The 24,502-nt window shown below is 41.1% G+C and overlaps 2 protein-coding genes across 2 annotated transcripts; both read right to left on the bottom strand.

Moving 5' to 3' along the window:
* Positions 1–25: 25 nt before the first annotated feature.
* Positions 26–15,011, bottom strand: gipc2 (GIPC PDZ domain containing family, member 2). The gene is made up of 6 exons (XM_071520920.1): positions 14,489–15,011; positions 5,145–5,330; positions 3,216–3,396; positions 2,362–2,474; positions 2,131–2,212; positions 26–1,591 (listed from the first exon to the last, which is right to left on the bottom strand). The coding sequence occupies exons 1-6, from the start codon at positions 14,759–14,761 to the stop codon at positions 1,440–1,442; spliced, it is 987 nt and encodes a 328-aa protein (XP_071377021.1). The 5' UTR covers positions 14,762–15,011; the 3' UTR covers positions 26–1,439.
* Positions 15,012–18,761: 3,750 nt separating this feature from the next.
* On the bottom strand, positions 18,762–23,401 carry dnajb4 (DnaJ heat shock protein family (Hsp40) member B4). The gene is made up of 3 exons (XM_071520921.1): positions 23,188–23,401; positions 20,791–21,371; positions 18,762–18,992 (listed from the first exon to the last, which is right to left on the bottom strand). Exons 1-3 carry the CDS (start codon positions 23,396–23,398, stop codon positions 18,762–18,764), a joined length of 1,023 nt encoding a protein of 340 aa, XP_071377022.1. The 5' UTR covers positions 23,399–23,401.
* Positions 23,402–24,502: the final 1,101 nt, after the last annotated feature.

Genomic DNA, 24,502 nt, shown 5'->3' with positions numbered 1-24,502 from the left:
GTTTACTGTTGGATAACATTTTCTGTACTTTTATTGTGAACCAGTTGCATTCATTACACAGCAGTAATAGTAGTATATCAAATTTTATTCTCTAACAAAAAATAGTGATCCCTTATGGTTTGTCAAACAAAGTGCAACTGTCTTGAACTGAGCAAGCAATTCTCAGACAGTTAACATCAGTAGATGACACTACTAATAGAGTCACTATTTAATTCAGTTTGACAGTGATTTAAATAGTGCAGTTACAGTAGGTGAGTGCATTTAAGCCATTGGATTGCAAATGATCCCATTCCAGACAGACTTCAAGATGGCTGAATTAGGAAAGAACTAGGTTTCATGATGAGCCGGGTCTCAGGACCGTAGAAGTATCTTCCAGTGTATGATTTGTCATGATAAAATAAATTACAGAAAGAATAAGCATGCATCTAGTATGCCTCAGTTCATGACACACTAACAGCCTGTACAAAAAAAGCCACAAAGGGAATGTTGGTTGAATTTGTGTCATCAACTAAAGGCGTGAGAAGACAAAACCCTCCGTTCTCCGTCTTGCTCCGTCTCTGCTATATAATCCAGCTAGATGCAAGGATGCAAGGCTTAAACCGAGATGTGTAAGGGCACAGAGGAAAAATGCAATAAAATCACATGTCAAATAAAAGAATAAAAGTGACGTCAGTACGTCCACGACCAAAGCTCAGAGGAGGTCATTTTAGAAAATTAAAAAGAGTGGGGAGGGGAATACAAGTTCTGCTTGACAGATAGAAATATTGCTATAATCACTATAATTACACTAATTACATAATGCTGCCTTTTCAAAATCAGCAGCATTTTCACATAATATAAAAAAGCCTATAAAAAGCTGTGTGGTACATGTGATGTGTATACTCAAAATTACCACAGCTGTAAAGAAGTGTGATTGAAACTGAGTGAATCATTTACAATTTAAGACATGTTTTAAGAGGTGTGTACGTACCATCTGTAACCAGTGTAAAAGACCATTGTTGACTAGGTTTGTTCTGACAGGACGACATCACGTGCTCCTAAAATACCATTAGAGCCATCCCGTCTGTGAAGGGGGGGGCACACAAGGTTTAAACGACATCTGGAATTAATCTCCAACTCTTCAGCATGCAAGAGACAATTCCAGTGTGGGATCTGCATTCCACATTTCATGAATATCTTCTGAAGATAACATGGAAACGCTGACATTGTAAATTCCTTATGTAGACCCTCTTTTACCGTAGTCGAAGCATCAATACACTCCATCCAAGTGCAACGCTACACCTAAGAACAAAGTGATAGTAAGAACACTTCATCCACCCCCCTTTGTGCTGGTTGAAATTTGTCCAGTTGGCTTTTGAGGATATTATGTGCCAAGAGTTGTGGAGGAAGGGAGTGTGTGTGTGTGTGGGGGGGGGAGGGGGGTGGGTGGCGCTGCAAACTTAAACTCGTCCCTGCTTGGCATCTCCGATGGCCCCCCAGACGTCGAAAACAAACTCATCCGGAAAGGCGAAGTCTCCGAGGGCCTCGTCGAGCGCCATGGCGAATTCATCCGGGTTCTTCTTGTCACGGCCGACCTCAACCATAGTAGCAGCTAGAGAGGAGAGGGTTGGTTAGTTTACTGCTGGAACAACTGAAGGGTTTCATTTCAAAATTAGATATTCCTCTGATTCTGATAAATAACCTCTGATCCTTTTGATAGGTTGCAGGTTGCCTACCACTTACCTAAGCACCTAAAAAGACTGAGTTTGGACATTTACTCATCTAATCTAATCATCTACTCAAAATGAAATAGCTATCAATTAAAAAATGAAAACACCTACTCTTGAAAATATACTCACTATTGAATAGTATGGAAGATATTAGCAACTTTAATACCTTTTATCACTAAAATAACATTTTAGAGGATATAATCACTTATTTTTGAAAATGCTGAGTAATTGAACTTCTAGTTCATTGCGCAAAAATAATGAAAAGAATGTAATTACTAACACTAAAAGTACTGTGAAACACACAGGCAAATCATCTTCTAATCTCTCAAAGCATTTCAATACAGCATTATCATCAGCAAATTGTACATAACTTAATCAACATTGCCGGGGGTGATTGCAACTGATGAACATCTATACCCACCAAGTTCAGTGTCTCTGATGCCCATGTAGCTCTCGAGGAGGTCGTCCACTTTCTTCACCGCTTTCTCCTCAAATTCTGTTGGCTAGAGAAGACAAACAGAGGTTTTTATTTTTTGCTTAGCCCTACCACACTGGGTGTATATGTAACTTTCAAGGTTATATCAGGAGGACAGAAACAATTCCTATTCAGTGCTAGTGCCAGATTTCAGCTGGACCACAGAGAGAAACTCACCACCTCCTCCACAGTGGCCGGGCCCTTGGAGCGCAGCCTCAGCGTCCCTCTCCCCGTGCCGATCTTGTTGTCGTTGGCAGGTTTGGCGCCCTTCGACCTGGGCTCCAGCATTTCTGTTGATCAGAAGAGAGACAAATATTACAGAAGTACACAGAGTTTTTGGAGACAATGCTGAGTGATAGTAGGTGACTCGCATGATCAAAAGTATGAAGACTGGCCTTTTAGCAGTAAAAAGTTCGTGATTTTTATTACATGAACGGTAGATTCATAAATGGGCGGTGTTAATACGATCTCTGTATCTTAAAGCATTAAGGAGTTATAGTAGCTTCAAGAAAATCAGTTTTTCCTTATTAATATGCAAAAGTATGGTCCAAAATCTAACCAGATCATCTACCTGTGGTGTAAGTATGACGTTTCTATCATGTACTGTTCTTGTTGTTGTCGTTGTTCTGTTCACAATAATGTGTCTACACACATACAGACTAAATAACAGAAAAAGATTCTGTTACTTTGAGGTACAATTTGATCACAACAGCAGAAATTTTGTTTTCTCTGCTACTTCTGCATTTCACAGACAAGGTAACATGGGAAAAAAGATCTGTGACGATGACTGTTAGCATTACAAAATGTCTGTCACCACTGATCATGAGTCGTCTCCAAAGTGTGCTTACATAAATGCTGATGATGCACTGACATTTGTTGAGTGTTGCGGTACAGTATTTATTCCATCATCCCCCATGCTGAGATTAATGTCTGCACCAACGCCACCTAGACAAATTCTTGTAAATCTGCTGTACTTAAAGTGATTCTGACCCTGATTCAGTACATTTGTCCATATCCTGCGTCTTACTCACCAAAGGCCTTCATAGGCTCGACCAGTTTGAGGGTGAAGGACTTGTCTCTGGGCAGCTCTTTCAGCATGCGGGCGACCTCGTAGTGTCGCGTCCCCACGATGTAGCGTCCGTTGATGCACTCTATGTGGTCGCCAACGCAGATCACCTTCACCCCGTCCACAACGCTGCCCTCTTTGATACGCTGCCATGCGGGAAGAAGGAAAAAAAAGAAAGAGGGGGAACAGAAGAATGGATTGGCAAAAATCATTAAAAATACAAATCAAGTTAAGTCATTTATAAAGCACTTTTATGAAAACAGGTTTGTCAGAAAGTGCTTTACAGAGCAACACAGATCAAAACAAGAGAGAACAAACGCATCAATAATTTAAGATAAGAGACCAAAATCTGTGTGTGTATATATATATATGTGTGTGTGTGTGCACGCATATATGTGTGTGAGTGGATATGAGAGCTCCTTGGCACCAAAGCAGTCTGCAGATTTTGCTCGTTCATCAAGTTCTCTTATGTTCATAGTGGAGCCCATTGATATGAAACCTCTTGTCTTAGCAGAATACAAAAATAGTTATTAAAAATTGGTTCCATGGAGAGTAAAAAACACACATCTGTATGAGACTTCAAAAGCTTTAAAAAAAAAAAAGAAATACACATTTGCGATGCTAATCTACATTTAGGAGCATCTGTATGAGTTTGGAATCTTTTGAATATGAATTATACATTCTTGGCCCATTTTACCACAGCAGGACAAAAATTCCCAATACTGAACCGGTGAGCTTCACTTTGTCTCCAGGTCAGTTTACCAATTTTGCAGTTTAAGCTTCAGGCGCACCTGTAAAAGCCCTCTGACATTTGTTTTGCCCCTAAATTCAATCTGGTTGACCATTTCAAACATGGGATGGATCAAAACAGCCCAGTTGTAATACATATGCTGCACTAAGCTGGATTATTTGTGTTCATAAGGAGTTTAAAAATTGCTTAAGAAGTTTAAATCCATGTGTGACGACTCAAAGTAGTTTCAATTTCCACACTCAAAAGGTTAATCACTCCTTAGTTGCCAGTTGAGTCATCTGACGCTGCCTTCAAAGACACACCGTCTCCTCAGAGGTTCACAAAGAGTCCCTGCACTGGCCCAAGACTTCAGTGTAGCGTAAACAGTGTCAGGTTATCAGGATGCAGTGCTGCTGCAGCATCACAGGATGGCACATGTGAGCAATTTGTTCTGGTCGAGCAGGTGAGACTGAGATCAAAAGCTCATTAGACCAGTCTCCAGTAACAGAAGCAAAATATCACGTTGAATAATAAACTCCATTGTGAAAGTAAGTTTTGAAAACTGCTCATGATATGGCAGCTGCCCCAATAAGTCAATGGATAAATGCTTTATGTGTCATTTGTGCATAACTTTCACTATTCATCAACGGCTGTCATGTGCAGAATTTGAAATCCATTGTTATCATGATTTGAATATTTTACTACACTATACATTATAATTGGTATTATATGGGAGACATATGTACACATTACCTACATGTCTTGTCATTTTTCCTTAGACAGCTTCCTGTCAACTTTGGTTGCTATAGCAATAAATTATTGAAATTAAGCAGTTTGTCTTTTAACCAAAAGTTGACAGGAATTAATGATTATCCCACCAGTGTTTTTCTTTTTAATCATTGTACACGGTTGTCTCATAACGGAGGCATGGTCCATTTTAACAATTCCAATACTGTCTGATATGCATCAATGTGGGAATAACCAAAATGAAACAAAACATGTGAAACTATTTATTCAAGTATTGGTACATGTGACAAGAATAAACCTACCTCACTCTCTTTGTTTCATTTTAGTTATTCCCTTGTTCTCTGAGGCTCACTTTGTGCCTACTTATTTATTTACTTACTTTACTGTATCAGTGTCAGACTTGCCCTTCCCCCTCACCTTTATGAAAGCGTAGCCCGCTCCGTTGTCGGTGATGGTGAGGCCCAGAGCGTCCTCAGATTTGAACACTTCCACCTCCTTCTTGAGCCCTTTAATGTGGGCGAAGATAAAATCCTCCAGGCCGATCTGGCCCCCCAGCAGCTTCTCCATGTCAATCTTGTGTGTGTTCAGTGTGCAGAACAGGATCTGTGGACAGAAATGTACTTAGATTACACACATACATACACATACAAAGACACATACATACATATACAAAGACATACACACACAAAAAAACTCTGCACACATCTGATGACGCAGGTGGAAGAACTAGGGCTGGGCGGATTCTTTTCAATATTGATATTATATATCACAATATGGCTTACATATGCAAAATACTGTTAAATAATCAAATTAATATTCATCGCATTGAACTGCATGGTAATGTAGTCAAACCAAAGTCTGAAATCTTAAAATGTTTCATACCTCATTTTGTTTTTAAATAAAAGTAGCTTGTTAACATCATTTTAAACAAGAATTATGTATCACAATATCATCATATCATCAGGACATGGTTCCACTGAAAGATGATACACGATAATATTGAATTATTAAGAACCAGTTCAAAACCAACTATTACTATTTAGAAACCTAAATTAAATTAATAGGCACTGAAGAAAATTAGGTATCATTCATACACCTCCACAATGCTAATTATTATTCATTTGTATTTTAGAACCTGAATAGGAGGAGGCCCTAGTGTGGTGGAAAAGCCTAGAGCCTAGTCTGTATCTTTGATTTCACAATCAAAAAGAATCCCCGACTATTTTCAGACAAAGCTTGAAAACTGAGCTGGATTCAAAAATAAAAATGTTTCATCCGAGCGCAGATGACAGAGCACTGCGTCAGCACGCTAAATACAGGAATCATCAGGGAGCGCTGTCTTTATTTGGGCCGAGTTATGCCCTCTTTCGCCCCATGGTGTCATCACAGTGAATCCGTCTGAGGCAGCTGTGTTGTGAGTCCCGAGGCAGGACCGGCCTGCGATGAAACAAACAGGCAAAGTGACCTTTCCTACTGTGCCAGAAATGCTGAAATCTGGCTTCACACCTTGTGGCTGCAAAGTCTTGGCAGGACAGTGGGGGGGGGGAAATGCGATCACCAGGAACACGATACACCAGTTGCCTGATTTAACAGCACTTTAAACTGGGGTTGGCCAGCGAAAGCCAGGAGGAGGAGCCTGGTGGTGGTGAATCATTTATTCCGCTCTACCTCACCCAGACAGAGCACACTGGGCTATTAATAGGTTCTACTTTAATCGCTATTCTTCTCTAATCATGGGACACCCACTCATAGACGTGCTCTTATGCAGTTTTGTACCCAACTTGTGGGATCAGCTCCCAGGGGCTTTGAAAAATGCAAAGCCAGGATTTACAGACCGACTTCCGGGTTTGCGCGGTCAAAAAAAAGGGGGGATTGATTCGTACCGGTTCATCAGGAGGATGACCTTTGTGCACCAGTGAAGCTCTGGGCGGCAAACCCTGCCTTGTTGGGCCCCTTTTGTGTACCAACAGGCACTGTGCACACACATCAGCTGACACGGACACAAGCGTTGCCTTGGGTTACCACAGTATAAAAGAATGGGATTAGAATGGAGGGGAGGCTGGTAGAGGTGGAAGGCAGGGAGGGGAGTGAAAGAGGGGAGGAGGAGGAGGAGGAGGAGGCGATGAGGGGTACTGTAGCTGAAGAGGCCGCTCGGCTTGGCACTCTCCTTTTCCATAGCAGGCCGAACACCCCGCCCCCCCCGCCCCCCTCTACCTCCCAGGCCAGGGCATTGACTACGTGGGAGGAACAGCAGCAGACGCCTACTCGCCGTTACCAAGGCTGCCGATTGCATCAAGCTGCTCCTCTCCGACACAGGAAGCTCTCGGCGCTCCTCTCCTCACGCTGCGCTGACAGCCGCTGCGTTTACCCACCAACTAAAGATGCGGTTAGCAGCGTCACACCGAAGCGCCTGCCTCTGCTCCGCCGCCCTGAGTCACAGGGACAGACACTACACCTCCCACTGGTGGAGCCACACTGACTGAAAACCTGGATAACCACGTGGAAAAGGGCAGGTGTGAGGAGAGGGACTGCAAACCACTCCGAACCAATTTATGGGTCAATGACAATTAAGTTTTTCGAAAGAGAAAGGAAATCCTGACCAAAATTGATTCAAAACGCAATTTGAAGACCACAAGAATGTAATCTGTGTGTATATCTATCTATATAGATATAGATATATATGTTTTATAGCTTTTAAGATGGCATTCATTCATTTTTATCAAGACTGATGCTTATCTCACCACCCAACAGTGCAACTGCAACCCTATAGAGCCAAAATAATGTATTTTTACTGTACCACTCTAAAATGCATATAACTATTTGATTAAGAATCGCATTGAAAAAATAAACCTTCTTATTTCAGTTTTGTTTTCTTCATCAGTTGCACTACCTGATATTTTTGGACTTTAGACAACCAGTGCTCCAACTATGAATTGCAGTTCAATAAAATGAGGGTGGTTTCGGTGTTGTGGTGAGTCACTAATGATGCCACTAATGATGTAACCTAACTGTGACGTCCTGGGTTCAAATCCAGCCCAGGATCTTTATCGCTGTTCATCTCCCGCTTTCTCCCAATCTTTCCTGACTCTTTAATTTGAACTGTCTAATAGAATGTGAAAATGATAGAAAATAATTGCTAAAAAAAAAAGGGGGAGAGAATGCATCCCTTTAAAAAATAAAAAAGGAGTGGTTTATCATGAAGCAGATATTGTAATATAATATACTAAGTGCATGTAATTGAGTCCATATCTAATACAGACTCTGTGCCTGCTCCTTAAATCTCCTTTGATCTACAACACCCACCTGCATGTATTCTTGATAGCCACACACTTAAATGAAAAAGCACTTGGCATGCCTGTGCTTGATGAAAGGTAAACCTAGATGAATTGACTTTAACTGGCTCCACATTGAAATATGGCCTGCATTGAGATAGTGTTGACTAAAAGCTTGGCAAACCTGTTTCTTTGGTAATTGAACCACTGTCCATTTACAGCCTTTTCAACAGGCTTTTAATAGTAGAGAGGAGGGTTAAATAGATCAAGAGGATATTATTTTTAAAGTGGGGAATAACTCATGTACAAGGAAAAAATGGGATAATATTTCTGCATTCCTTGTCTGTATCTACTACAATTTCTGTGATGTTTTTAAAGTAATATGAAATGCTGATGTAAGCTGTGTGTGATTTCCCCGACATTAAGGGTGGAGGAGGTTGTGGTGAATTTAACTATTCATTCGAGGACATGTATTGAATAACTTTCTAAATAACTCCTCTAACCATGAGGGTCCATTTCTCGACAGGGGAATCACACTCATCAGCATATAAGCCAGTGTAATCATTTACCTAACTCCGGATGTGGGATTGTTAAGCATGACAACGGGATGCACTCATGAAAATCGGAAAGTCATGAGAATCAAAGCCACAAATCGCCGTACTACATGAGCGTTTTGATAAAATAATGCATTTCATTTCAATTTGCTGTAACGTTTGAGCGTTTGAGGAGTAAAGCAGATGTTGAAAGCCTACTGGCTGTCTATTCACGACTAGTAAGAGAGGGAAAGGGCTGTTCAACAACCAGAGGCCAAATTCCCCTCTCGTACATCAACACACACATGCACACACACCCACAGCAGACAGGTAATGACAGATATAAGAGCGCTATAGGGCCTAATCTCCTTTCTTTATCAGTGGTTGTTTTGTCTCCTCCGTCGCGTCGATCCTCTGAGAGACCAATGGGAGCTCATCGCCTCTGAAAACCTGTTGTTGTTGTTGACCTGCGGGCTGCGGTGCCGTGACAACGCTTTCCCCTGCACTGCTGTTAAACGCTGTCAAACCCAATTCATTGTAATCACTGGTGCACACACACCTGGGGTCTGACTCCGCTGCTCAACACACTCCTCAAATCCTGTTCCTCATGGGTGGCGATATGGGGGCGATTGCTTTTCCTCACTATCTTGTTTCGTAGGCTACAAAATGATAAGAGGCCGTACGCACCGACAGAACAGCATTTACCTCCTAAATCATTTGAATGTCACAAGAGTAATTAGGCTGTAATTGCCAGGAAGTACTTGTTCATTCACAGCATGCTGCAGAACAATTTCAGAACTGCTTTCTTGTTATATAATGCACCAATACAATGACTATTTGTCAGACAAGTGGAATACTGGTTTCCACTGGGCAAAAAGATCATTCAGATTACAGTGAAAAGAAATAATTTACAATAGCCTATACAACAATGAAAGCCTTTTACTGTACATAAGTAGGAAGTAGTTTTTATACAAAAGAACAAACTTGGGGAACCTCAGCTTTGCTTTTTCAGTAACAATCAAATAATCCCACCCATTCTTTTTAGAGTAGTAATCTATTTGAGGCCTGTAATATAATTTTCAGTAATCCCTGGTATGTTCTGACACACTGACAGTGAAACAAAAGCAAACAGATCTGTAGATGTGGAGTAGCTACGTGCCTTCACTAATCCTAATCCTTTGTTTGAAAACAAAGAATGTTTCTGTCTGTGAATCAGCGTGCCCTGAAGATGTTTTTTTGACCGAAATGTTTCTACACTGCACTTGCTGCTTGAGTGCTTTTTTCACCTTGGTACAAAACGGATGTATTATGGCTCCCATGAGAATCTCATTGTTTCATCCTCATTTCTTTATAGTGGTAGGAATCCCACACTTGGATCAGTTGAGATCTACACACTTAAAAAAGACGAGGATAGACACCAATCAAGGTACACTGTGTTTCATATACAGTTTGTGACATATACCATAGGTAGAATAGCCTAAATAGCTTGTAAACTGATGCTTGCTCGGTTTTCAAGACGTCCATGGCATTAGGAAGAGAGTGTAGCAGCCAGGACTAATACAAACTGCAGACTCTGGCTCCATCAAATGAGATTGTTACACCTAATCCCCCGGATTAATTAAGAAATGTTTGGCTGTGAACTTGGAACAAGCCGGAACAAAATACAACTACCTGGCGCCTGCAAAACAAAAAACAATACGCGCGGTTCTGTCAGACGATGGCAGCCCAGATATTCAAAATCTAGGCAAATGGCTGTGTTGCTGGTAATTAGAGAGCACGCTCACTGACAAGAAGCTCACAGGTGGACAAGAAGCAAAGTCACACTGCCACACCTCAAACTCTACAGCTGCAATAAACAGACTTTGACCTGTGCAGGTTGAAGATATAAAAAGATCCCAGCCTGCAACCAGACATGTACGCCATGATGCCTCAGTGCACAGTGACCAACTGCTGCATTTATATTTTTAGAGTAATATGTACAGTGACTAATACATGTATGTGTATTGTACGTTCTGTAGGCCTTGTCTCCTTTTACTGTTTGTGTCAGTACATGCTGTGTTGTTATGTTAGATACCAATAAGTCTCTGCACCAAGTTCACAAGGACAAATTCCTGTATATTATTGTACTTGGTAAATAAACGACCCTAACCCTGATTCTGGTGGCATAAGTGTTTAGTGTAAAATAAGAGCTACTGTCCAGGTAAAGCCCAACAATAGATACTCAAAGCGAACCCGGATGTGCTATAACTGCAATCTAATATCTGTTTTGAAGGAAAACCGCATTTGAGGCAAACAATGAATACAGAGGAGACGACAACATTGTTCATTACATAATTCATGTTAAGAGCAGCATGTACTCAAGTAACCTCGGCGTCACAAACCCACTCGTTTACAAACGACCACAGTTATGGCTTTTGTGTGGCTCTCTGCGACTTGGAGATCATATTACAGCTCGTCTTCCAGTTTCATTGGAAGTGTGATGCCAGATTCAGCTCGAAGTACGACTCTGGTTTTCAGCACGGCGAAGTTCCTCTGAGACTCTAATTGATTTGGGTTTACATGGTTCAGCCGTCTCAGTGATGAGTGGAAATTTCAACAGTTCTGCTCAACTGTATCCTCGAGTAACATGAGAACAGCTGTTATATCACTATGGGAAAATATGTCAATTCATTTTACTGAATTCACAACATTTTCATCATAGCCGAAACGCACAGGCATAGAAGTAACTTTATATAGAAGTGTACGCATTCTGCAACCTAGAAGTGTGGCTGTATTATGTTTTGACAGAAAATATGTTCATCAGTTTTATGTAGAAAACCTATTTTGGTGTTTTGAAACCAATCAAACCAAAAAGAGAGGGAGGGAGCCAAGATTTAAATGGAATTTAAATTATTTAAATGGACACTGATGGCAGCATAAGCCGAAACATGTGTCTTCAATTTGTTTTTTGAACACAGATTGCTTTTTTTCAGTTCGGCATGGAATAAAATCTCTAGGCATGGACCCTCCATTTGCTAGAAATTACACATTATTTTCTTAATCCCTGCAAAGCCCCGTTTTATTGGGAGATAGGAGGATTTTGTTCGACAGCACTCATATCTCCTCTCCTACTTGGTGCTGACTGGATGTGACCCCGGCTGACGGGGACCAGAGTGAGGTTTGGTGATGTTTATGGAGGGAGGCGGCACTGGTCAGAGCTGCTCCCCTGGGCCGTCTGTGGCTGGGAGGGGTTATCTGGTTAGATTTGAGGCTGTGCCCACTGAGCCGGACACGAGGGACTTCCTCTGTCAGAGGCTGTGGAGTTCAACAACTAACTCCATCACATCACACTCTCTCTGTCGGTGTCTCTTTCCTTCTGCCTCTGCGTCACCATATCTGTCTCACATTTGTGTACAGTTCAATTCCCTACCACAATCTCACACACATTTTTGCATCTACATCAACAGATGCCAACATGGTACAGGACATCTTGATGTGTTGAATTTTAGATTGCTATATTTTTAGAGCTAGTCTGGAGGCATTATTTCAGCAAAAAAAGCCTGCAGTGCTGTCTTGGATAAACAGACAAACACAGAGGCTTTTTCTCCTTATGTAACAAATAACAAAAATAACACTGTGATCCTGTACTGATCCTCGTAAGCAAATCATCTTTTCTCTTGTCCTCCTCCACAAGGAGGTCAGAGGTCAGGGACAGACAGACTCCTGGAGCTGGTAGGGATTCAGTGTTTTGCTCAAAGACACTTCGGCAGGGCAGATGGTTGCCAACACAGAGGGTTTGAACCCCGGACTTCCAGTGCAACCTGCTGTCAGGCTAATCAGCTAAAATCCAAAACGTCAAAGAGTCTCGTGCTCGTCTTTAGCAAAAGAACACGCTGTAAGGCATTTTCTGTACTAAAACAAGTTGAGACAGAGACAGAGAAAAGTCATTATGAATGTTATTGATAGACATGATGGAACAAATCCCCAGAGGAAAATGGGTGGTGTCCCGTTCAGAGAAAAAAGCTGCCCAGTTTGAACCTTATGAGGGACATTTTCTCCATAATCTGACCATCAGTGTGAGTGGTGACTGGTTTGAGAGTTTTAGAGAAGCATCCCTCCACAATGTTCCTGTACCAAGTACTTCAGTACGCACTATATTTACTGTGCTACTATGCAACTTGCCGACCTGTCTCTGCACCAATGCCACATAGACACATTCCTTTGCATTTATTGTACTTGGCGAATAAAGTGATTGTATTTCTGGAAGTAACTAATTACATTACTGTAATTGAGTAGCTTTTTTGTGTCAGTTTTGTTTTGAGTCAGTGATTTTACTTTTACTTAAGTATTGTACTTCACTACATTTTAAATTGCAGAGTACAGATTTTGTGGCTCTCCAAAAGTATTAGCAACTGGACAACCATAAATTGGCCAATTGTGGCGTCATTCACAATGAACAACTTGTCATCAAAGAAGAAAAAAGTAATCACGCTTTACTTTGTTTGCTTTTCCTTATGATGCTGAAGTCGGTGTACATCCAATGTGTACATATGGTGTGTATATAAGTGTATATATGGAGCATATACATGAGTGTATGCTTGTGTTGGTGCATGTATGTGTGAATATATACATATAAGTATAGATAGATGGATATGTATGTGTGTATGTGTATATACATGGAGTTTACATGTGTGTAGATCATACATATGTGTTTCTGTTGATATGTGCTTCTGCGTATGGTGTGTATAGTTTTTCACTGTATTGGAATGCACTGCTTTTTTAATGCATATGACAATAAACTACTTGAACTCAAACTTTATTTTGTAATTTCCAATTTTTTCAATTGAAAGAATGATCTAGTTTGAGCGCTGTCCTCTCATCCTTTTAGAATTGCACGGGAAAGATCACATCTAACAATGTTCTCTTAAATCTAAAAAGTAACTCAGTAACTTTTACTCGGAGTACTTTTTACCTTTAGTAGATTTTTACACCAGTATTTTTACTTCTAATTTAGTAAAATATCAGCAAAGTAACAGTACTTCTACTTGAGTAGGACATTCTGGTACTCTTTCCACCACTGTGTATTTCTGAGCTTCAGGGTGTCAGGTGGGGAGGAGGCTCCTTCACTGTCCCAGGCTGATAGCAGGCTGCCTTGCCGGCCTATCTGGTCATGACAAAAGGCAAACATACCACTCACATTTTCCTTTGAAAAGAAAAGCTTTTCCGGCCCTGGAGGAGGGCTCTGAACCTGCTTTTGTTTACAGGACCTTCATGTAGAAATGCAGAAGTTGCTCTACGTGGAAGGCATGCGAGTGGAATTTAGCCTCCAACAGGCTGAAAGTGCTCATTCCCTGCTTCCTGGTTTGATGCTGAATAGGCATGTAAAGGTGTATTATCTAAAATAGGCACACACTAAATAGGTAACTGCTCAATGACTGTCTGTATCTCATTATATGATGCAGGCCTCTCAGATAAATGAATGTGACCTGCTGGTGCTATGCTTTAAAATGCTTAAGGTGTGTATTAGGGCGTGCCTTTACCTAAACGCCCACTGGTTTGGATACAAGATCATTAAAGTTGTCTTTTAAAGGCTAATCACTCGCCAAAAGCAACCTGTACAAACTCTCACCCCAACTTTTACTACAAGTATGCATAAAAAATGACTTAAACATGCAATTTAAGCTAGTATTGAGTCATGAAATTATATTTTGAGGTGAGATAATTCCACTTTTCGTTGAAGAAGACATTTTCTTGATACTATTGGAGTGATATGCCTTATTCCAAGATACTTACACTTGGTTTCTAGCAAATTCCTGCATCAAGTGAATCTGCATTGGAACCAACTGAAACTATCCCACCCTGTTGGCAGAATTCCTCACTTGCTTTGTGGGAAAACTGAACTTTTATAACTGGGTACAAGACGACTGAAAATTTACTTAACATGGACATTTTGTTTTTACAACAGGTCATAACTTACCTCCGGCGGGCTTATATTAAACGCCTCTGCTATTTTCCCGTACAGTTCCTTCACGTTAGTAAATCCCTCAATCCTGCCGGTGGGGCTTCCGTGCGCGAGCTGCGTGTGGAAGACCAGTTTGGGCCGCAGGTTGGCAGGTGGAGGCGGGAGTCCGGCTCCGTTCACGGCGGATTTAGCCGCGCTCCCACCTGCGTGTCCGCCGCTCACCTCCTCGTTTTCCACCAAATGCTCCTTGGTCGACTTGTTTTTCTTTTTCCATGGTCCTAACGGCATTTTTTGCGTTTGTTTTAGCGTAGAAAAAGTCCGTGCCGCGCTACTGGAGCATTGAAGTAGCTAACCTGTTGAGTTCCGAGCCTAACGTCCTTTCCTTTCCTTCCTTCCTTCCTTCCTGCCTTCCGCTTACCTCGCTACGGCTTTCCTCACCTAAAGGGAAAGAGGTTTGACTTTGTTTTGCTCTTCGACAGTGACTCAACCCCTCGGTGTAAATATTCAACAGGTAGGTGGTGAATATGGGATGTCTTCCTTCCGCTGATGCTTGCTAAACTCTGACACAACCTGCTGGTCCGCGGTAAACAATAGCGACACTGTTTTCACCGCGCCGTGGGACGCAGGCGCAGTGGGAGGAATCCAGGGTGAATTGGTTAAGGGTCACCCAATTCACCTGTACACCACCACAGAGGGGGTGTCACCTGCCCTCTTTAAAACAATTATTTAAACGATTTTGTTTTTTTTGACAGGCTGATATTAAACCTAAATCTCTACAAGCCTAAAATAGTGATTCTTATAGGTTACAATGACTTGAAATTATATGTGCGCACAGAAAAAGTGGGGTTCTTCCTGGGTCAGGGTTGTAGTCAAAACCACATTAGTCCAGTCCAAGTCAAAACCAGATCCAAAGGGGGTCAACGCCAAGACCAGAGTAAATCAAGTCATATTCAAGACCAAAATAGGCAAAAAACAGTCTTTCCAAATGTAATAAATAATGCTTAGAGATAACAATGATTAGAGTAAGGATCAACAGAGATGTAGATCTCTGTCTACAGGACCTCTGCACCATATCCTTCAACAGCCAACACCCTTAAACTAATCAGTGCATGGGATTTTGACCAGTCAATGCATAAAGGTTTGAAGACATTTAAATACTATGCACAGGTGTGATCCCTTAAATTGTTTATAGTGCTTAGGAGAAAATAAACAAATGTGTGCCAGCCAGGTAGAGAAAAATGTCAGAGACAAGTCAGAGTCAAAATAGTATCTAAAAAGTGTCTAAAGTCAAAAAAGTGGTCTCACGACCAAGACCGGATTCAAGTAGGCCTATAGTTATGCTTTATACAACAGGGGTTCCCAAATGTTTCCACATCACAGACCCCCAAAATAGACACACATTTGTGCCCCCATTTGATACGATTTTGTCCCAGGGATCCATATGGAAGATTTTTGTTGTCGTTAATGTATTATTAAATTGTAAAACTGTCTATACTTGTGAGTGAAAACTATGATTTGAATAGCGATTCTTATAGGCTACATTCTCTAAATGGGATCGTTTCTAGCAAATTAAATTATCATGAAATCAAACTGCTTCTTGTTTTGCTTGGGACCCCCTGGAGCCCCCCCGGGGACCCCTGGAGGGCCCTGGACCACACTTTGAGAACTACTGATATACAGCCTCAAAGAATATACAGCCACAAGACTCAAAGAACCCTCTGATTTTGTTAAAATAAAAACAACAAACAAACTGGCAAATCATAATAAAGAACCCAGTGTGGTTCTTAAAATGTTCTTTTAATACTGCTGACCTGGACTATTTCCTGAATCCTCCTATATAAAACCCTTTTTGTTTACAGTGACTTCCCAAATGTGTAATATTGCATTACGGACGATTGGCTGACTATAAATAGGCCTAAGCAGTATTAGCAGTATTAAACTGATTATAGTCAATAGACCGTTTATTTCATAGAGGGGCATTCGTTGAACACGAGATCAAGCTGAAAGGTGGTTATCCTTTTCAAATTAATTCATACGCTTGAAAAAGAGATGTAGTGAAAGAAGTTAGGATGCATTGTCCCTACCATGCATGGAAGGTTCTCAGGTTATAGCAGTGATGTAGTGGTAAATAAAAATGACTTTCACTCAATGATCTTTGTGAGGCAAACAACCATCAACATAAACAAAAATCTGTTATCACTCCAAAAATGCATTAGTTTATGTTTTTTTTCCCCCAGTTAAGGTCAGGTACATTACTGTTAGCCATTGAAACAGTCCGGTTTAGTAATACTGAAGATGAGAGAATATGTCTACTTTGTGATTTGGGAGAAATTGAGAATGAGATTCATTTTATGTTCTATTGTCCAGCATAATGTTGATCTAAGAGATGTGATAGCAAAATTACTTGAACTAAGTTTTAGAAAGGGTTTAGTTTCCATTTGTAAAGCATGGGTAACAAGGCAGGATTTTTTTTTTTGTTGTACATCCATGTAACTACTTGGTAGTGTCATGTAAGTCCATGTGGGCTGGGCATCTTGTGTGCGTGACACTTTAGTAAACTAATCAATCAATCAATCAATCAATCAATCAATCAATCAATCATTCATCAGTTTGATACTACATAGTATGACCTGTACAATGAATTTATGTCATAAAGATTTATGTCAGGCTAAAAATGTAGGCAAACGCTATTCCATAAATAAAAAGGTGGGTAAACTGAGTTAAGATGGGTTTACCCTCCCCCTCCCTGGTTAATACTGTTAATACCGACCCATGCATCATTTTAACACATCTCACACACATCTCTATGTATTTTTAGGGACACCAGCGCTATTTTAACACACGATTGTAGGCATAAAATGCATGCTGGGAAAAAAGCCAATCTTTCCTAATGTAACAGGAACACTCTGTGCATCTGTCGGTCTGCATCTGATTTTCTGCAAGACAATAACCTATAACTGAAATCTATTTTAAATGAAAAATGAATGAATGCAGACATAGGTAGATAGATAGATAGATAGATAGATAGATAGATAGATAGATAGATAGATAGATAGATTTTTTCAATCCTTGGTGGATGGTTAACAAAACACTCATCTGTGATATGAAATGAAAACAACAAGCATTTAATATCAGCTCTTCCATGGCTTTGATAAATCCCAAACCCGAGGCTATTATCGGTTTGAAATGCCAAACATAAAACTCCCCACAGTGAACATGAAAAATAATGTGTGCAGATGTAGGCGGTCAAGCGGGCCCCTCTGTCCTGTGTGGCCTCGCCCCTCTGTGGGCCCCTGACCCATGATGAGTGATGTGGCGTCCCCTTGTGGGAAAATGTAAAGGTCTCTGTGTTGGCAGCTAATAGCCAGCAGCTGAGACCAGACAGCTATATTTACACATTCATAGTTGTGCCAGTGGTAACTTTAAGCATTGAGGAAATTCAATCAATAGATTTTTTTTAATATCAATTTCTGCACGTAAGAATCACTTTAAGTCTTTAAACAGCCATAAAATATTCACATTTGAATATTAAAATATAGGTTCAATCAATTTAATGTGGAAATATTTATTTCAAAGTTCAAGTTTAATATCTTCAAATGTAGTTTTCTAAAATGCACACATAATGATCCAGCTGAGATCCTTTAGATGCTTCAGTGAACCTTTGAGCACTTTGTTGGGAATAAGCTTTGTTTTAAATCAGGTTCGTCCCATTTTAATAACGTGTGTACATACATTTTTATTTTTAAGACAGCCTCCAAACAGAAGCTTGTATCTCTTCATGAGAAAATAAACATGAAGGACAATTAACAAATAACAAATTTCCTTGTTGAAGCCTGTCAAATGTAAATGAAAGCATGAGAGAATGTGCTGTTTGGCACAGGAGTTTTTTCCCAAGATTACTGGGGTCATTTGGCAACAGCAGGCTCCTTCACCGCCAAATCCTTCTAAATCCAACACAAACAAACAAAAAGATAAAGTGATTGTGGCGAGGACCCACATACATAAAATGTTTACTCTCAAATATGAACAGCCTCAACAACCATTCACTTGCACTTATATCAACTTGGCGGCATGCATGGTATTTATAAAAACACCAAATGGATAAAAAATAGAAATTGCACATTCGTTAGAAGGGGGTCCATCTGTGAATTGTCAGCATTGTCCTTCTGTTGTGTCTTTGTGTGTGTGTGTGTGTGCGTGTGTGTGTGTGTGTGCGTGAGTGTGTCTGGTAAAGAGAGTGAGCGCTGGCATGCGGATATCACCCCTTGCTCTGTCCATGTCCGTCCTCCTAGGCAGGTAAATGCCGTTTCAGGACGTCCTTCGCGTTGCCGGGCAGAGTCTCGGGAAAGTTCACGTCAAACTCCACCACCAGATCCCCTCTCTGCTCGGGGTTTTTGGGGAAGGGGAGCCCCTGTCCGGCAACTGTCTTTCTCATGCCGGGTTTGATGACATCCGTGATCTTCATGTTGCACGTCTTCCCGTCTATCGTCGACACGGTCACCGAACATCCGCACAACGACTGCAAAGACATGAAGTCAGGGATGAGACTGTGGCAAGGATCAGGAGAAGAGCAACCCACACATCATCATCTACTGTGGGCAAGAAAAGCCTCCATGAATCAGTTCTTATGCTGAGATTAATGCATCAATATGTTGTTTATTCATACACGAGTGCTATGAACAAATATGAACAGATTTTTGCATTAATCTCAGCATATGAAATCTCAGAATATGGAAGATTAATGGAGGCTGGAGGTAGATGGTGTACAGGTTGCTGCTTGCAAAATGTTGCATCCAAGGCAGCCTTCTGTATTCCTGCTACTACCATAGGTGCAATATCAAAGACTCTTTGCTGCTAATCAGTGTTAAGAAACATAACTTGTGCCATTTGGTGGGGTTTTGCATCAAAATTGCCTTGCAGTACCATGAGTGCCAACGGTTTTAGCATGGGAGGCCCTAATTGGAATTGAACCTCAATCCCTAACAGTATTAGCAGCATTTTCTACCCATTGATCTCTACAAGACCATGCAAAACACTGCGCAAATCTTCCAATGTTTCTCTTTGTTCATGGTCACAAGTGTGTTTTAGCACGCTTATAGAAAAGATGTTTTGGAATGAACTGATGAATTACAGTCATTTTCTCAGAAGAAAAGGAGCCTCATGGGACTCAAAGTCTATAATGCGATTAAAAGATGATTTAATTTATCTTTTTTTTTTCCCCAGCGTGACTCATGTCAACATCCCATGACCTGATGCAGAGCTGATCTGGTGTTGTTTTCATACAGTAGTCAAAATATTCAGAGTTGAGTCGACGTGATGAAGGCCTGATTGAGCGCTGGGCAGAGTAGGAGGAACCATATAAGCACATCTTGCACCGTGTGTGCGTGGGCAGGCCTCAGCCTCTCTGCCCTCCCGGTGATACAGCTCCTATTTCTCAATGTTCATGATCCAAATTACATAACTAGAAAACCAAAGAGTCTGTAGTTCCTTACTATGCTCATTAATCACGCCTGCACTTTCCCGGGAGAGCGACTTTTGAGTGAGACTGCCTACGTTTTATTGATCACAGCCAGGCTTTTCAGAGTTAGAGCGTCAGAGCGTTTAAGTGTCACTCTCAACTAAATTTAAACTGATTCTGAATCTGTCCTCGCTATGACTAATCCATCTGGCAGACACTATTAATGCTACAACACTACACTGGTGCTTAGTCAGCAGGGTTGCGGTCAGTTCATGAATGATCATCAATTCCTGTTCAACTAAGGAACTGGAATTGGAGTTTGAAACAACCTACAGGAAACAGAATTGGAATTGATTTGGAATTTCAGGAAGTTTAATTTAATTTTATGAAAATCTGAGAAATTGTATGTTTTTATGTTTTTTCTTACCACATGAGATTACATGTAGTGTTGTAGGCCTATATTATCAATACTGAATATCATAAAATGTTAAAGGTTCCTTTCAGGAGGTATTTGATGCATAACGTGTAGCCTAATTGCAATACATAGGTACATTATGATTGAATATAGGCTTGTTTTTGTTTAACTGTCTTTTATTTGATTTGTGATGTTTCATTTATGTTTCAAGTCAAGATGAAACATCACAAATCTCTTAGAAGTTGAATTTCATGGAATTTAGTGGAATTCAAATGTTTACTGTCATTCTAATTCAATTCTAATTCTATTTCCTTAGAGCTGGGTGACATTCCAATTCCAATTCCAATTCCAATTCCAGGAATTGTGTTGGAATGTGCCATGCGTTCCCAGTTCAGTTCATGAATCCCTGTTAGAGTGGGTGCCAAAAATACAAAAAAGCCTCACCTGTCGTAAGCTCACGCGCACAGGATACACAATGTCAGAGCCTTCCCGCCTAAAGTGTGGGTGTGGCTTGTCCTTGATGACGAAAACGATGTCGGCGGGGATGGTGTTAGGTGACTCGTCTCCCTCGCGCGGGAACGTGATCTTGGTTCCTTCCTTCCAGCCCCGCTTGATCTCGATAGTGAGAATCTTATCCTCGTTGCGCATGGTCCTGCCGTCCGGGTTTAGCCTTTTGCGCGAGATCTTCATCCTCTTGGTGCAGCCGTGGAAGACCTCCTCCAGGGAGACCCTCAGCTCGTGGTGGATGGCCGGGTCCTGCTTCCGCCGCTGCTGCCCCCCGAGGCCCACGTGCCGGTCGCGAGGGAATCCGTTCAGGTTGAAGCTGGTGAAGGAGCCGAACGGGTCGTTTCCGTCCACCTCCATGTCCTCGTCATCCCGCCCGTTGGCTTTGCGCCCGAAGAACATCTCGAAGGGGTTCGCGCCCCCGAAGAAGGTGGCGAAGGTCGCGTGCGGGTCCCCGTGGAAGGTGTAGGTGAAGTTGCTGCCCTGTCCGTCACCGGTGGGCCCGTTTCCTCCCTTCAGACCTGAACGGAGGCACAGATGATTCATCATGAGTTATCCTTAACACTCAACTATGGGAGAATTTTGTAGCAAAATGGAATATCTACTAGGAGAGCTGCAACGATTAATTGATTAGTTGTCAGCTATTAAATTAATCGCCAACTATTTTGATAATCGATTAATCGGTTTGAGTAATTTTTAAAGAAAAATAAGTCAAAATTCTCTGATTCCAGCTTCTTAAATGTGAATATTTTCTGGTTTCTTTACTCCTCTATGACTGAATATCTTTGGGTTGTGGACAAAACAAGACATTTGAGGAAGTCATCTTGGGCTTTGGGAAACACTGATCGACATTTTTCATCATTTTCTGACATTTTATAGACCAAACAACTAATCGATTAATCGAGAAAATAATCGACAGATTAATCGACAATGAAAATAATCGTTAGTTGCAGCCCTACTACTTTTACAAAATGATTGACAGCACAAAATTGCAACAAATTATGGTACTTTTTAAAGGACAGTAGGGAACTTGAGTCCAAGTATTGAGACTTGTTCACACTGGATCTTCCAGATTTTACAGATATTGAATGATGAACTTCAGGTAGTGATTTTCCCTGATAGGCTACATACTGTAGGCTATATGGAACTCAATTTGTCACAACTAGCCTACAGCACAAATGTTTAAATAGGGGCAAAATGGGATATCTATAGGCTACCCATCATAGTGATGCCTACTTTGACAAAATGATTGACAGCACAAAATTGGAACAGATGTTGGTACTTTTTAAAGGACAGCAGGGAACTTGAGTCCTGGCTGGACAAAATGCTGAGATTGGTTCACACTGGATATTCCAGATTTTTACAGATATCGAATTATAAACTTCAAGTATTGATTTTCCCCCGCCAATACCTCACCTAGAGGCTACTGTAGAATTGGCAATTTGTCACCACTACAGCATACATGTTTAAATAGGGCCAGAATGGGATATCTAGCTGCGTGATTTAAGTGATGCCTGCTTTTACGAAATGATTGACAGCACAAAATTGGAGCAATTTTTTAGAGGACAGCAGGGAACCTGCGTCCTTAGTGGGCAACATGCTGAGACTTAATTGTAGGCCTGCCCACTTGATCTTCCATATTTTAGAGATATTGAATTATGAACTTCAGGTATTTATTTCCCCCTACAATATATTGTTATGGAACTGCACGAATGTTTAAATACTATGTCGATGTGAGAAAATTTTGTTTTTATAGGCTATATAGCCTAACCTATGAATCTAGAGCAGAATTGTGAGCAGGTCGGTGCTGCCTTTCCTCATATCAAACGTTTCCCACCTATAACCAACCTCTATCACAAGGACAGAAAATAGAAGCTTTATAGGATCAGATATAACGGTTTTCCTACACCATATAACACAGTATGACATAACTGTGCCCAAAGGCTTTGACATAATGAAGCAGATTCCATTTTTTCTATTTTTTGATCAACACCCATATTTGGTGAATATGGAGGGAGGCAGAGCTTTATTTCCCTAACAACAGGAATAACGGGAGTCATAACTGCAAACAGACACTAGACATATCCTCATAATAAAATGCAAAGAATTGTAGGCTCATGATCTGCCAAACAGCTGTTATCTGGGCCTGTTTGTTTGGTCCCATAACACTATGTGACTTGAATTAAAGCCAATTACTTCACATGCAGCGACAATTATATTTTTACCATCCTGGCTTTATAACGGGGTTTTAACCGTATTTTGAAGGCAAATTTACAGCCGTCACACACAGTAACGATGCAAAAGGATGCCAGGTCTGTGCAGTAGAAACCACATTACCTTCCTCTCCATACTGATCATAAATTTCCCTTTTCTTCGGATCACTCAGGACTTCATATGCCTCGGCGATCTCCTTAAATTTCTCCTCGGCGTTTGCAGCCTTGTTTTTGTCCGGGTGCCATTTCAAGGCTTGCTTTCTGTAAGCCTTTTTGATGTCCTCGTCCGCAGCTCCTTTAGAGATCCCCAGGATTTTATAGTAATCTTTCCCCATTTTTTCAACCCACCCCCCCAAAAAATAATAAAATAAAAACAATATATGGTTGAAGAAGAGCAGCTGTAGTGTGGGTCTGGTCGACGGGCGGCTGTCAGTCCCAACACAGAAACCCTCCGGCAGAGCTCAGTCTGGTCTAATAAACAATAACAGAGAGGATGATGACCATTTAGAGGCGGTTACTCAACGCTGTGGACCCTGTGTTATTTATCCGAGACTAGATGACCCTCTTTAAATAGCCGCTGCGCCCTCCCCTGCGTCCACGGCGCCTCTGTCAAGCTAAACACAAGAAACACTGCTACTTCCCGTCTAAATTTCAGCTTTTTTATACGGAGCCCGGGAGTGGCCATTGGGAGAGAAAAAAAAGTTATATCGAGTCCACGATTTACTGTAACGTGCGCACGTTTTACTCCATTCATGCGCACGAGATACAGTTCGTTCCCTCGAGTTCGTTAAACTGCAATTTAGGAAAAAATGCAACTTAAAAGGTACCTTTTAGGTATTGCAGATAGGCCTAGTGAGGATTTGGTATGTTAATATCCATTGTCTGTTTACACTGAATAGGCAAATCCCCCAAATATTACAACATATTTAGCCACTCAACCTTCAGGCCATGTAAACACAATCAGGTGGCTGCAACACACCCAGGACAGCGCCACATTTAAACATAATCACCAATAGCCTATGTGCAGTGACTCTTTATAAGCTCACGAAGAGCGCATATATTATATATCGAGAGCACGATATCACTATTTCGAGGGCACGTTTTGGCAATTCGTGCGCACGTAAAGAGGAAATCGAGGGCACGAATTGTATCTCGTGCGCACGAAAAAGAGAAAACGAGAGCGCACGGTACAGTAAATCGTGGCCACGACATAAATATTTTTTCTCCCGATAGCCACTCCCGGGCTCCGTACTTATCAAAAGCCTGATTCAACTGAATATATCTTTACTCAACAAAATATCGGGCTAATTATTCCTATAGCCTAAACCGATGCCACCACGTAGCCTCAATTCCACTAATTATAGCAAGTGGGTGAAATCAGTTTTAACATTGCCATTAAATTGTGAGCACAAAGTAGGTAATGAAAGTGAGGGTTGACC

Source organism: Centroberyx affinis, unplaced genomic scaffold (assembly GCF_046629955.1).
Source record: "Centroberyx affinis isolate AG114_WGS23_722 - 3 ecotype Tasmania unplaced genomic scaffold, CSIRO-AGI_Caff_v1 ptg000835l_1, whole genome shotgun sequence".
Lineage (NCBI taxonomy): Eukaryota > Metazoa > Chordata > Actinopteri > Beryciformes > Berycidae > Centroberyx > Centroberyx affinis.
Note: the sequence above shows the minus strand (reverse complement) of the source record. Positions and strands in the feature narration are given on the sequence as shown.

Bases quoted from the DNA above. Each gene is read 5' to 3' on its own strand.
- gipc2 (XM_071520920.1), bottom strand. From the start codon at position 14,761: ATGCCGTTAGGACCATGGAAAAAGAAAAACAAGTCGACCAAGGAGCAT. The intron at 3,397-5,144 runs GTGAGGGGGAAG...CCCGCATGGCAG, and splicing joins CGGGCTACGCTTTCATAAAG to CGTATCAAAGAGGGCAGCGT. The intron at 2,213-2,361 runs GTGAGTTTCTCT...TGTCTTCTCTAG, and splicing joins CGGCCACTGTGGAGGAGGTG to CCAACAGAATTTGAGGAGAA.
- dnajb4 (XM_071520921.1), bottom strand. From the start codon at position 23,398: ATGGGGAAAGATTACTATAAAATCCTGGGGATCTCTAAAGGAGCTGCG. The intron at 21,372-23,187 runs GTAATGTGGTTT...GCCTCCGTTCAG, and splicing joins TGATCAGTATGGAGAGGAAG to GTCTGAAGGGAGGAAACGGG. The intron at 18,993-20,790 runs GTGAGGCTTTTT...ATGTCTTTGCAG, and splicing joins TGCGCGTGAGCTTACGACAG to TCGTTGTGCGGATGTTCGGT.